The following is a 12,934-nucleotide window of genomic DNA, read 5'->3' on the forward strand; positions in this document are numbered from 1 at the left end:
GCGCTACTTGAAACGAAAACTCTTCCTCCTCATTCTTCGATTTCCCTTCGACTCGAGTTCATCCGACTCAGACTCGCCTACTTCTTCTCATCTACCTCTCTGGTGGTCCTCCTCTGCGTCATCCTCGTCATAAAGTCCTCCGAAATTTGACATTCTCCCGCAACGTCATCCGATTGTTCTTCAAGGATCACCTCGATGTTCCGATTTTTCGCGGCGAGAGCAACGTTTCCAATTGACGTGATGATCTTGTCCGTTCGATAATCCTGTACGAGAGAGCTGGAAGGAGGGAGGTAGATCACTTCGAGTCTAGCGAATCGATTTGAGTCCTGGAGTAGCGAGGCGAAAGAATCGAGTTCAGCACTGCAGGGCAATGCCCACGTTGAGCATAAGACACCCGAGACGAGGAGACGAAGATTCACGACGGACGGTTCCGCCTGTAGTACCCGCGCAATCCAATTCCAAGGGAGGTTGACGAGAATCGAAGCGAAAGGAAGGGCAGGGAGCTCGGAAGTTGCCTCGTCGAATGCGTCTGACGTGAGGTTGATCGAGTTTAACTGTGAAGCCAGGGTAGACAGGGTCGTTATGTGAGTGTCGCTGAGGCCGTCGCCCTCGAGCCTCAAGTGACGAAGAGATGGGAAACTTTCGATTGGAAGAGAGTCGGGGTCGAGATTGACGAAGTACAAGCCGAGGATCGCAAGAGAGGGGAACTTCAAGCGAGAGATCGCAACTGTGTCGAGATCGACGCAGGCGAGGAAGGCTCGTGAGAGGCCTATTCGGCAGCGGGAAAGTCAGCTCATTCTCTGACAGGATTGAGCTGGATGGACAGACGAACTGGATCCGTGAAACTTGTCCAAACTCCAGAAATCGGACAAGGTGATAAACTGTTTGACCTCGCTCAAACCCAACGGAACTTCCCTCGAGAGACGCGCGAGAGTATCGGCACCCCGCCGACGCTCCCACCCATAGACCTCCTCTTCAAAGAGGACGGTTTCTACTGAGCATAATCGTCCGTTCCTTGAACCGTTTCCGATTAAACGCGAGAGGAATTTGACAAGTTTGTCGCCAGGAATTCGAATGAAGTTGTAGAGAAGAGGTTGAGCAATTTCGTTCATGACGCGGCTTGTCAGGCAGAGAGAACAAAGCGACGATCGAGTCTCAGCCTCGAGCTTGCGGGTTCGGAGGCTACTCGTGAAAGGAGGGAGACGGAAGTTGTCGACGACGAGGCGAAGGAGTTCGACGGGTAGTTGAGGGGCCATTCCGGACGTGACGACTCGTATCTGGAGTCTGAACGATACGAACGGCGGCATTAGCTAAATCCTCTCGACCAGAGGGAGAAGTGAGGAGCGAGGAGAGACGAACATTGTTCGAGGTGCGTGTTGACTCTTTCAAAAGCTCTACAGTTCCTGCTCAGATCCTCTAGACTCACAACTTGACCTTTCCCACGGCTTTTCTAGTCGCTCAGAAGGCGAGGGTGGACGAAGAGTCGAAGTTATAGATGAAAAAGGGTTGAGCGACGAGCAAGGAGACTGTCGTCGCTGGAGAGGCCGAGGGAGTTGTAGAAGGTATCTATAAGGGTCTTCGGTACTCCTGCGAGGTGAAGAGGACCTGGTGAGGTGTGAGAGCGAAGTGAAAGAGGGCAAGGAATTCTCGAGTATCTCTCTCCTCTCACCTCTGACTCGGTTACTCAGGCTGAACTCCAAAGACAGCGAGTGTGGTAAATACGAGCTCCTTGTCCCTCGCAGACCCAAGAGAAGCTTCTCTCCCCGCTTCTTGGTGCACGTACACTCTCCTCGACTTCGCGCGAGCTCTTCGCTCTCCGGCTTTGACACCGCTTTTGCCCCGACTTTGAACTCAAGTACGCCGTCATACATTTCGCACAGCTGATCGAAGGGAGAGTTATCGATCGCTTCGCAGCAGCTCTTCCACGCCGACTCCCTCAGGTTTTTTTTGAATCTTTCATTGCTCGAGCGATCTTCCACCACTATCCGACGGCGAGCTACTGGGCTGGCTGCAAAGGAGGCGTTTCAGTCTTTCGCTGGGCAACGCTTACTGCCAGGGAAGAGGAGTCTAGTCGTTCGCCTCGCGCTAGAGCCGCGAGCAGATCGATTCAGACGCGTTACGGCGGTGGACTACTCCCGAGAACAACGAAGTGATCGTTACCGTTATCTATGGAAGAAAGTGAATGAAACACACAATTCCGATTGAGGCTGTACAGAGTAATTCAAGCGAGACAAAGGAAAGTGAAAAAGAGATTCAAAGTCGAGCGTTTCCTATCTTTATGTCCAAACTCCCTTCTACCGAATTCATTGATTCCTTTCTTCACTTCGAGCCTCCTTGTTGTGCCAAGCTCCTCTGTCTCTCCTCAAAATCGACCAAAATGTACGGATCCAGATCGAGGACGGATTGTAATTCCGTGAAGACAACTTCGATTCCCTTTTTCTGACATTCATCCAACATATCGTTTATCAACTCTTCGGCCTCCTCGGAAAGTTTAGGCTCGCCGCGTGGATCGTCTCCGAAGTAGAGTACTTTGAGCCGGATCGCTTCCTGTTTTCCAAGTGCTCTAGTGAAGCGCTTGATGCTTTCGCTGATGCTTCCGACGAGATCATCGCCGTCTGTAGTCAAATCCACGAGTCCCTGGACGCACAAGTTTGTCACTTCGAAACGTTGTACCGTCGCAACGCTAAGTTGAAGAATGTAACAATCGAGGAGGGTACGGGAGGTGAATGTGAGCCGGGTTTCGTGCGCGAATTCCTCCTCCCAAGTTTTCAGGGGCAAGCAGAGGCTTTCAACTTGTGAGAAGAGCGAGAGAAGTCGAGGATTCGGAAGCAGAAATTCCTCAAATGCTTCGTCGAAGTCGATTCCGAGGGAACGTAGAGAGGGGAATACCTCTGGGGAGAGTAAGTCTGCGACCATTTTGTGGGAGGTGCAGGTCAAAGCGAGAGATCGAACGTGCGGGAGAACGAGGGGAGTCGGTATTTTGAAGTCAGAATTCGCGAGCTGAAGATTGGTAAGATCTGCCACTCGAGCTAGAGTCAGACGACGACGGTGTACGCTGCCGATGTCTGAGAAAATTATAGACTTACTGTCGAATCGATTGAGAAATGCGAGATGCACTACTTCTCCCTTGTTGCCCAAAGTGAGAGATTGGAGGGAAGGGATGATTTCTGGTAGACGGGCAGCCGACATCACACCCGGACCTTCGTAGTAAAGTCGTACGGTAAAATGACGGGGGACGCGATTCCATCCAGCCCAGGCAATCAAATCCAAGAGATCGTGGAGTCTCTGAGCTGTTTGATCCGTACGAGGTGCCTGAACCCAGACGATTTCGACGAGGAGAGGTTGGGCGATGGCGCGGAACTGACGAGAGACGAGGGAGAGAGTGCGGAGGTTATCCTGTCGTTCCTCATACGTGTCCGTGTGAAAGGAGTGAGGAACCGTAGATTCGATAATTTGACGAAGGAGTTCGGGAGGAAGCGACGAGCGAGACATGTCGAAAGAGGAAATCGAGGGAAGCTTTGGATGTCGGTAGGACTATCTTCAATACTGCGGATCAGCCATAGGCCCCGTCCAACGAGCTTAGTTCCGCGAAACGAACAAGCGAGCAATTCGTGAAGAGAACACTTACTCGGTGACGTTCTTTCGACCTCTATCGAGTCTTCCTGTATACGACAACTCTGCTGCGCTATGCCTTTGCTCCCGAGCTACTCGATTCAGACTGTCTTGGGGAGGAACTTTCGGATTCGATGATGAAGTGGAGTCAGACTCGGGTCGCTTCGCCTGCCCCGCTCCAGATCTAATCGGGTAGGATTAGCCGATCTCCTCTGTCGTCCTGTGAGGGTTTCCCGGTATCGAGTGAAGAGTAGAAAGGAAAGAGACGAGCGCGTTTCTCTTCATCTCATCCAACTTTAACGCTCGCACCATGCTAGGACTAGGACGACCATCTGCCGAGTCGAATTCCAGAGCGTCTACACGCCATCCCCGACAGTCTAGCGGAGCAGCATACGCGGTGTTTGACGTGAGTCCTCTCTCCCTCCCTCCGCTAACGCCTCGTTCATCATCTGACGCGCTCTGTTTACCTGACTTGCAATCTTTCCAGGCGAAGCAGATCCAGACCTTCAAGGAAGCGTTCAACGTAAGCTTCCCGTCCTAGTCTTCCCTCGTTTAGATTCTCACTCAACTCGAACTCCGTTCCAGCTCATCGACCAAGATAACGATGGCTTCATCTCAGAGAGTGACTTGAAAGGGCTCTTGACATCTCTCGGTCAGTCCATCTTCACTCGCGCTCATATTTGGGTCGCCTTTCGAGCTGAGACCGTTTCTCTCTATCGTCTCCTCCAGGTCAAGCTCCGTCACCTTCCACGATCAAATCGCTACTGTCATCAACATCCGGCGAAGGCTCGTTACCTGATGGCAAACTGAACTTTACCAGTTTCGTTTCTCCCTTTTCTTCCTAGACTTTACTCTCTGACTCGGACTAACGCTGAATCTTACGTGATTGATAGCTTTCGTCACTTTGATGTCTACCCATCTGTCGACCCTAGACCCTGAACCCGATCTGCTGGAAGCTTTCGCCTCTTTCGATGAACACAATACGGGATTCGTGAAGAGTTCGGTACTTAAGGAGTGGCTCTCCTCGACTGGTGATCGAATGTCGAACGAAGAGGTACGTCTCGCCTGCTGTCTATGGAGCGAATTCGCAGAAAGATTCTGACTTGAATGAATTCGAGTAGATCGATCGATTGCTTCATCCCCCTTTCGTCGATAGAAACGGCAACTTCAACTATCGATTATTCTGCGAGACGCTGAGGGTGACCGAAGGTGACGAAGACGCCAACGCGATGCCTCTCTGATTATCGCCCTCGTGCTTTCGCCTGTACCTTCATGGACACTTTCGTTCTTCCTCTCCTTCAGTTCCTGTTTGTGTTTTCTTCCCTCCGTAATCTTTGACTCTCCTCTTGTAATCATCTCTGTGATTGTTGACCCAGTCTGGTTGAACCAAACGTCTCGTCTAGGGTTACACACAATCTTGCGAAGAAGTTTTCAGTCTGAGCCTGCTTCCCTCTGACTTGACCTCTGCGTCGATAGCTCTACTAATACAACGAGACCGTCTGAACAGCGCGATCTACTCTGCTCCGTGGACACAGTTGTTAGTTTCGACCGGAGAAGACCTCGCGAAGAACAGGTAAACTCACCAAAGAAAGAAACACCCCTTGAGCCCTGTTTCCCCCATCTACTCGGTCAACAACTCGCTCACTAACCAATCTTCGTAACTTCCATCCGGCAAGAACCTTCTCACGACCAACGGGATCTTTTTCGCCGACAATTCCTTCTGTGCGATAACTAATGGATCCGATTCTCCTTCTAGAGGAACTAAGACCGGCGCGTTCATACTGTCGATCCAGTCCGGGTAGCGGTAAAGAACGATGAATGAGGGGAGATAAAGCACATCAGTCAGCAACGAATCTCTCTCGCACCAACTCTGAGAAGAATGTGAAGCGTACGAAATCTGTAATGCCCTAGTTCCCAAAATCCTCGCCCTCTCATACTTCGTCATATAAGGTGTCGTCACTCGTTCCTTGTTCGCATGTTTAGGACTCCTTCCGCTCGTCGTTCCTCCAGATTCTACGACCGCATCGGCACCTTGGACCTCGTGTTGGGCTGTTTCGAGGTATTCTTCTGCTGTTGAGGGATCAAAGTTGTCCTATTGATGATCGAGAGAGCAGGGACGTGTACAGGAGAGAGTCTGAGGTCAGCTTGTGTGAAAAGCAAAACTGAGGCACGGTGTGAAATGTGTTTCCCTCGAAATCTCTCGCAACGTTACGCGCTGCCCTAATCCCATATCGTGCTCCATCACATCATCTCGCACCAGCCATCCTTCCCCTCGATGCCCTCGAAGGTTTGATGATCCCTCGCCTTCCTCCTGTTCTTCGCCGGTCGTGCCTCGTCACTCCTCGCTCTCCCCCAGCAGCACCTGATTTCTGGAGCTGTAAACTCGTCTTCCCTGTAGCTTTCTCGCGCCCTGCGCTTCCCTCGCTGTACAGCTTTGCTTTTCTTCCAACTCTTTCCGACTCCCCTCCCTTCCGCTTCTTTGAGCTGATCAGGAGCGCGTAGCTTACGTAGTTTCCCTCATCATAACTATAATGTCGGACAGAGCGAGCTCAGCGTCAGTCGAGAGCGTCGAGAGCGAGAGTAAGATGAAAGAGAGAATGAAACTCAACTCGTCGTTACCGTAGTTGGATCCTGCGTCGCTCATGTCTGTGATATCTGTAGCTAGGTGGTCTTGGGGGTTGTCTAAAGGGGCGAGCTGTAGTGGGCGGTGAAGTGAGGGAAAGAGAGAGCTTCCGGATATTTTTGTGGTGAATAACAAAGGTCTCCTCGGGAAAATAGCACGTCCATGGCATTCGATATACTATACTTTCGTCAGTACAGATAGAGTATCCAGGAGCCCGAAGCTGAGAGAGCCTACTGAGCGAGTTGGAGAAGCTTTCTCGAGGGCTCGCTCCCTTCCGTACCCTTTGCTTCGACTCTTTCGACCCCGGCACCATACTCCAATCGACAGAGACTCAAGCGACTATCACCTGAGCGCTTCGGAAGCAGGAGCGCACTTCTCTTGTCACCCAACTTTCTCAACTTCCACCTCAACCCACAACATCATCAGCGCGACCGCACGTGAAGAATAGCTAGGAAGTCAGTATGTCTGGAGGAGGTAACATCAAGGTAGTAGTGAGTGTCTCGTTCCTCGTGCTTCTTTCTCCCCACTCGACCTCGGACCTCTCCCGCTGATTCTTGTCTCCCGCTTCCCTCGATAGGTGCGATGTCGTCCGCTCAATACTCGAGGTAAGCGCGACTCTCACTAGGCGGAAATCGAAGCTCCGATCTGAGCTGTTCAGAGTCGCTGAATTTCCTTTGTTCCGGTCTCTTTCCCGCAGAGTTGAACCGAGGAGCGAAAGGGTTGATCAGGATGGAAGGGAACAACACGTATCTCGATCCACCCGAAAGTACGAATACCGGTGGTGGAAGATCGATCGAGAAAGAAACGAAATCTTTCGCGTTCGATAAATCTTACTGGTGAGGCCTCTCCAACATTACTCTCCCTTCGGTATCTGTAGAGGCTGAGTACAATTGGGGTCCGGTATCACAGGTCGGCAGGGAGTAAAGATGAGCCTGGATACGCTTCGCAACAAACTTTGTATGATGATCTCGGGAAAGATTTGTTGGATCATTCGTTTCAGGGGTTCAATACCTGTATTTTCGCTTGTAAGTTCGCAAATCTATCCCCGTCACTGTTCGTACTGACCGAATGAATCGACGCAGATGGACAAACTGGATCTGGTGAGTAGATTTCGATTTCGCCCTTGAGAGATCGTTTCGGGAGACTGACTTTTCGTAATCGCTATACAGGCAAGTCTTACTCAATGATGGGATACGGATCAGATAGAGGTATCATCCCTCTGATCTGTGAAGCGCTATTCGAACGGATCAAGGAGCGAGAAGCGGCGGAAGAAGGATTGAAGTTTACGGTCGAAGTCCGTATTCGAGCCTTTGTACATTCAAGTACACTGTATGCTGACCGCGGATGTCTCGCACAGGTGTCGTATACCGAAATCTATCAAGAAAGTGAGCGATTGTTTTCGATCTTTCACCCAAGACGTTACTGACTCTCGTCGCTGCTCGCAGAGGTCCGAGATCTACTGAACCCTTCGAACAAGGGCTCACTGAAAGTGCGCGAGCACCCAACACTCGGTCCTTACGTTGAGAATCTGAGTAAATGTGCAGTCATGGATTTCCGGGACATCGAGCATCTCATGGACGAAGGAACCAAGGTACGTTCTCACCAACACCTCTTGTTGAGGCTCTGCTAAGACTAACTCGACGTCCTCGCTTCATAGGCTCGAACAGTCGCCGCAACAAACATGAACGAAACTTCCTCTCGATCTCACGCCGTCTTCACAATCTTGCTCACCCAAAAACGCCACGACTCGACCACGAACATGACCGGAGAGAAAGTCTCTCGAATCTCTCTCGTCGATTTGGCCGGGAGTGAACGAGCGAACGCGACCGGAGCGACGGGGACGAGGTTGAAAGAGGGGGCTTTGATCAACAAGAGTTTGACGACGCTGGGAAGAGTCATCGCTGCGTTGGCGGCGGCGAGTGGCGGTCAAGGGAAGGAAGCGAAGAGAGCCGCGGAGAAAGTACCGTATCGAGATTCAGTCAGTCACTCTCGTTCTCATCCACGACTTCCTCAACATTTGAGTACTTCCTGACCACGCATTGTCGCGAATAGGTTCTCACTTGGCTTTTGAAAGACTCACTGGGAGGAAACTCGAAGACGGCGATGATTGCCGCTATTTCTCCAGCCGATTACGAAGAAACTCTTTCGACTCTCCGTTACGCGTGAGTTGAGGTTTCGTTTCAGACAGTTTCTCGTGAACTGAATGTACCTGTTCTCTCCCTCGTCTAGTGATCAAGCGAAGAAGATCAAGAACAAGGCTGTCGTCAACGAAGATCCGAACGCAAAACTGATTCGAGAACTGAAAGAAGAACTCCAGACTCTTCGTCAACGCATGACCGGTGCTTCGACTCTCTCGCCTGGTCTCGGAATCAACGGCTCTCCTTCCTTGCCCGGTGAATCAACCTGGGACGCGACGCTCCCTCCCGAGAAACAACTCGTTCAATACAAGACTTCGTCGGGAGAAGTAAAGACGATTAGTAAAGCCGAACTGCAAGATCAACTCGAAGCGAGTGAAAAGTTGATGGCGAGTGTGACGGAAACGTGGGAGCAGAAGCTGGAAAAGACGAAAGAAGTGCAGAAGGAGCGGGAGAAAGCGCTCGAGAGTTTGGGGATCACGATCGAGAAGAATCTGCTAGGAGTACACACTCCGAAGAAGGTAAGTCTCGTCTTGAGTTCCGCTTCCGAGAATGCAGGAGACTCACCCGCTTGACCTCATTCTGTAGATGCCTCATCTCGTCAACCTCAACGAGGATCCTCTCATGTCAGAGTGTCTCATTTGTGCGTGATTCCGTATGACTCCCTGATGTCTCTCCAGGGCTGACTTGGCCCTCGTCTCGATCAGATCAAATCAAACAAGGTCGAACAACTGTCGGAAACCTCGAATCGTCGAAACCCGCCGACATCAAACTCTCTGGCGCGAACATCCTGCCTGAACACTGCTACTTCGAATGTATCACGAATGAAGAGGATGGAACGGATGTCGTAACACTACACGCAGGACCTGGGAGCACAACGATGGTCAACGGCTTGAGAATCCCTCCTGGCAAGGTACGTCAAGTTATCCTCTTTACTCGCTCTTTGCTGCTGACAGAGATTGACCTCCTTGCTCTCACACTCTCACTCATACTCTCAGCCGAAGGAACTCAAATCAGGTTTTCGCATCATCTTGGGCGATTTTCATGTTTTCCGGTTCAAGTGAGTCGGTCGCGCTCTGTCGCCCCCTAACGGCGTGAGACTGATTGGTATCGTCAACAGTCACCCGGAGGAGGTTCGAAAAGCACGAGAAACTGCGAAAGCTCGATCCGATTTGCGCTCACCTCACCTCGACACATTCGAAGAAACGGCCATGTCTTCCCCTCGCACTCGACCCGAATCTCCGATGTCTCTCGCCGGTGAGAACGCTGATTGGTCCTACGCACGGAGAGAAGCTGTCGTCGCCCGTCTCAACGGAAAAGATGTCAACCTCGACGCTCTCAAGGACGAAGACCTGAATCAACTCTACTCGAGCATCCTCAAAGTACGGCATTCGAGAACGTCTTCGGTAGCGACTAGTATCGCGAGTGGAGATCGACCGGAAAGTCGAATGAGCTTCCTGGATTCGGTGACGGAAGACGGCGACGACGAGGAAGGCTTATCATCGTTCGGAGGAGGATCGAGACCTTATTCGGGAGAGACTTGGACGACGGATCAAACGAGTGTAGTCGACTCGACGATGACTCTCGACAACCTCCCAGATCTGTACGAGAAGCCATTCGGAATCGACGGTTTCGACAACTTTTCAGATCGTTTGCCATCCTCGATGAGCACGCCTCCGTTAATCTCGGTGGAGGATCGAGACAAGGATGAAATGGAGAAGAAGATGATGGAGGACAAGCTCAAGAAACTCGAGAAGAAGATGGAAACTCAGAGGAAACGATTCGAGAAGATTCGAAAGTCGACTCCGCAATTCGACGAACTACTGGACGACACCGACGACTATCCGCCACTCCTTCCTGAACAAGTCAGTCTCGCCAAGAAGGTGGTCGCGAAATGGAGGACGAAGAGGCGAGTTCGAATGGCAGAGGACGCCCTCTCCCAAGCTGTGCTCCTCAAGGAGGCGAACGTTCTCTCGAAAGAGCTCAAGAAAGGAGTATCGTACCAATTCGTCGTAATTGAGGAGCAAGTACCGAAGGCTTCGACCAGCGGTCAACTACCCGGACTCGACGACATTGAAGAAGATTCGGATCCAGCTCTCTCAACCTGCGTCAAGCCTTGTATCGGCATCAAGGTTCTCGATCGACGACACCAAACGGTCACTCTTTGGAGTCTCTCGAAACTTCGTCAACGACTCGAATCGATGCGAAATCTGTACAAATGGATCGATAAACCTCAATACTCTCAGCACTTTTCCCTCGAAGACCCTTTCTACGAATTTCCGACTTCCGTCGAGTCTTCCTCTCTCATCGGATCTTCCCACGTCTCCCTCAGCCCTCTCGCGCGGAATCTACCCTCGAAGCAAACCGTTCAAATCTCGTCTCCCTACATCGCCGACCCGATTGGCAGCTGTCGAATCAGCATTGAACCGATCTCGATCTCCGCTCCCTTGACCTCAATCGAGCAGTCGGTCAACGCAAAACCTCTCATCGAAGGCGCCAAGCTTAAGGTTCGAATCACGATCGATCAAGTTCGAGGCATCGACAAGAACGAATTCGCGACTGCGCATTTGCAGTTCTCGTCATCTCGACTGTTCGGCACAGACGCTACCGATGAAGATATCCGCGTCTCTGAATCGGTCGATCTTCTCTCGACATCTTCATCGCTCAAACTCTCCTCCGAATTCGAAATCACCCTTACTTCGACTGTTATATCCTTCGTTCAATCTTCCTACGGAACCTTCGACTTCTTCGGTCGTCCTCGAATGGCTCACCTCGACAAGGTCGAACGCTGGGACGAGGCAAGGGATAGTTGCTCGAGTTCGAAACAAGCCAACGCTCTCCCGGTTCGAGGAGGAGATCCGACAAATAGTGACGTTACCCGGCGACCCGAAAACGAGTTCATCCTCGAACAACAACACGACGTTCTCGCCAAGATTGAGATCCGGGAATTGGGCGAAAAGGGCGAGTACGTTCCGGTTCAGGTCGTTTCGACCAACCCTCTCGATCAAGGAGCGTTCTTCCTCCGACAAGGTCTTCAACGTCGATTCGTCCTCAACTTGTCGCACAACTCTGGCCGGGCCTTCAACTGGAAACGAGTCTCGAAAGTCTCGCTTGGCAACGTTCGACTCTTCGACTCTAGAGGGAGGATTCACGCTGCGACCTCGGCTGCCGACGCAGAACTGCGAGGTATGGGAAACCCTCGACCTCAATTCTCATCCGACGGCAACTCGACCCTTTCCTTCGCGGCCGCCTGGGATAGTTCGGTTCACGACTCACCGCACCTCAATCGCAATACATCTTCGGGAGACCGCGCTCTGATTCAACTCTCGTTCGAAATCGAAGCTGGAGGAGTCGCTGGTGCGATTCCGTTCTCGATGGACGTCGCGGTCACGGTTTCATCTCGAGATGCTCGCCCTCCGAACAAACTCCTCAACATGCTCACCTCGACTCGCCTCTCGTCTTCTATCTCGAGCGTGTTCGCGATTCGACTTTCGCCTTCCTCGACTCGCAAACCTGGAGAGCTCTGGAGGCTCGACACGGCGGAAACCTTCGTCAGGGGTGAGGAATCGCTCGGCAGCTGGAAGCCGCGAGGATTGAGTCTCGTCAGGGATTACGACTCGAGTCATCGATCACAGAGCATGCTCGCCGATGTCGAAGCGACAAAGGCAATCCTCGCCGCCTTCGAACTTACCCTACCGACCGTTGAAGATTTACCTCGCGAAGAACGACTTCGACAAATCATCACTCTCTGGCAGAAACAGTTCGGATCCCAAGACGAGGTGAGTTCCCCGTTTCTGTGATTCCTCATGGTCTTCACTAAACCCCTTTCTCGGTACAGATCTCTCTCGAGCGAGATACACCACATTCTGCTTTCCTCGACCTCGCATCGCCAACTCCTTCTCCTGGTCTGAGCGGTCCTTCTTCTTCGCCAAAATTGAGCGGTTCCACGACACTCGTGCCTCGATCGTGAGTCGTCGATTCACAGTTCCTCAGTCTCTTTGCTAACTCTCGACTCGTGCAATCTAGGGAAACTTTCGCAAAACGAGGACCACTAGCTCTTCTCCGCGACCCGACAAGCAACGAATGGAAGAAGTATTGGTTCGTACTTCGTCGACCTTATCTCCATCTCTACATCTCGTCAGGGGAAATCGAGGAAGTTGCGATTGTCAACGTCTCGACCGTTCGAGTCGAACAATCTCCCGAAATCGAACAAATGCTCGATGTAAGCCAACCTCTCGCTTCTCTGTCGAACGTCGTGCGCTCACTCGAGGTCGAACTTGATGTAGCGCAAATTTGCTTTCGCAATCTTCACCCACCAAAACAGCTACTTTTTCTCCGCTCCGACACTTCGTGACATGCTCGATTGGATGAAAGGTGAGATCTTGCTCGTCTCGCAAACAGTATCCTGAACTGATTGTCCATGACTTCGCAGCCATCGATCCTTCACTTGCGGCTTGAAAAGCTCTCACGTTGCCTTATTACCCTCTTCCAACTCCATACCCTTTCCACAATGATGGATCGATACCCCTTCACAATTTCCCCTTTGCAGTTCTCACATACCCCT

The 12,934-nt window shown here is 51.6% G+C and overlaps 5 protein-coding genes across 5 annotated transcripts; 2 read left to right on the forward strand and 3 right to left on the reverse strand.

The window, feature by feature from the left end:
- Positions 1–77: 77 nt before the first annotated feature.
- Positions 78–1,112, reverse strand: JCM6883_007392 (uncharacterized protein; the record flags this gene model as incomplete). The annotated part of the gene is made up of 3 exons (XM_076628223.1): positions 78–360; positions 427–769; positions 833–1,112. 3 exons carry the CDS (start codon positions 1,110–1,112, stop codon positions 78–80), a joined length of 906 nt encoding a protein of 301 aa, XP_076491624.1.
- Positions 1,113–2,319: 1,207 nt separating this feature from the next.
- On the reverse strand, positions 2,320–3,492 carry JCM6883_007393 (uncharacterized protein; the record flags this gene model as incomplete). Its single annotated transcript, XM_076628224.1, has 2 exons — positions 2,320–3,017; positions 3,087–3,492. 2 exons carry the CDS (start codon positions 3,490–3,492, stop codon positions 2,320–2,322), a joined length of 1,104 nt encoding a protein of 367 aa, XP_076491625.1.
- A 430-nt stretch (positions 3,493–3,922) lies between these two features.
- On the forward strand, positions 3,923–4,853 carry JCM6883_007394 (uncharacterized protein; the record flags this gene model as incomplete). The annotated part of the gene is made up of 6 exons (XM_076628225.1): positions 3,923–4,018; positions 4,100–4,135; positions 4,198–4,264; positions 4,342–4,431; positions 4,506–4,666; positions 4,734–4,853. 6 exons carry the CDS (start codon positions 3,923–3,925, stop codon positions 4,851–4,853), a joined length of 570 nt encoding a protein of 189 aa, XP_076491626.1.
- Positions 4,854–5,233: 380 nt separating this feature from the next.
- Positions 5,234–6,256, reverse strand: RPO26 (DNA-directed RNA polymerase core subunit RPO26; the record flags this gene model as incomplete). Its single annotated transcript, XM_076628226.1, has 4 exons — positions 5,234–5,393; positions 5,505–5,704; positions 6,120–6,138; positions 6,222–6,256. The coding sequence occupies 4 exons, from the start codon at positions 6,254–6,256 to the stop codon at positions 5,234–5,236; spliced, it is 414 nt and encodes a 137-aa protein (XP_076491627.1).
- A 440-nt stretch (positions 6,257–6,696) lies between these two features.
- On the forward strand, positions 6,697–12,828 carry JCM6883_007396 (uncharacterized protein; the record flags this gene model as incomplete). Its single annotated transcript, XM_076628227.1, has 19 exons — positions 6,697–6,726; positions 6,813–6,840; positions 6,933–7,071; positions 7,145–7,260; positions 7,318–7,335; positions 7,405–7,529; positions 7,593–7,620; positions 7,681–7,826; positions 7,893–8,213; positions 8,288–8,397; positions 8,465–8,891; positions 8,959–9,013; positions 9,078–9,283; positions 9,369–9,430; positions 9,491–12,149; positions 12,209–12,336; positions 12,397–12,592; positions 12,657–12,744; positions 12,803–12,828. 19 exons carry the CDS (start codon positions 6,697–6,699, stop codon positions 12,826–12,828), a joined length of 4,908 nt encoding a protein of 1,635 aa, XP_076491628.1.
- Between the last annotated feature and the right edge of the window lie 106 nt (positions 12,829–12,934).

This window comes from Sporobolomyces salmoneus (genome assembly GCF_050403485.1).
Source record: "Sporobolomyces salmoneus JCM6883 DNA, S_salmoneus_JCM6883_v1_ctg1, whole genome shotgun sequence".
In the NCBI taxonomy this organism is placed as follows: domain Eukaryota; kingdom Fungi; phylum Basidiomycota; class Microbotryomycetes; order Sporidiobolales; family Sporidiobolaceae; genus Sporobolomyces; species Sporobolomyces salmoneus.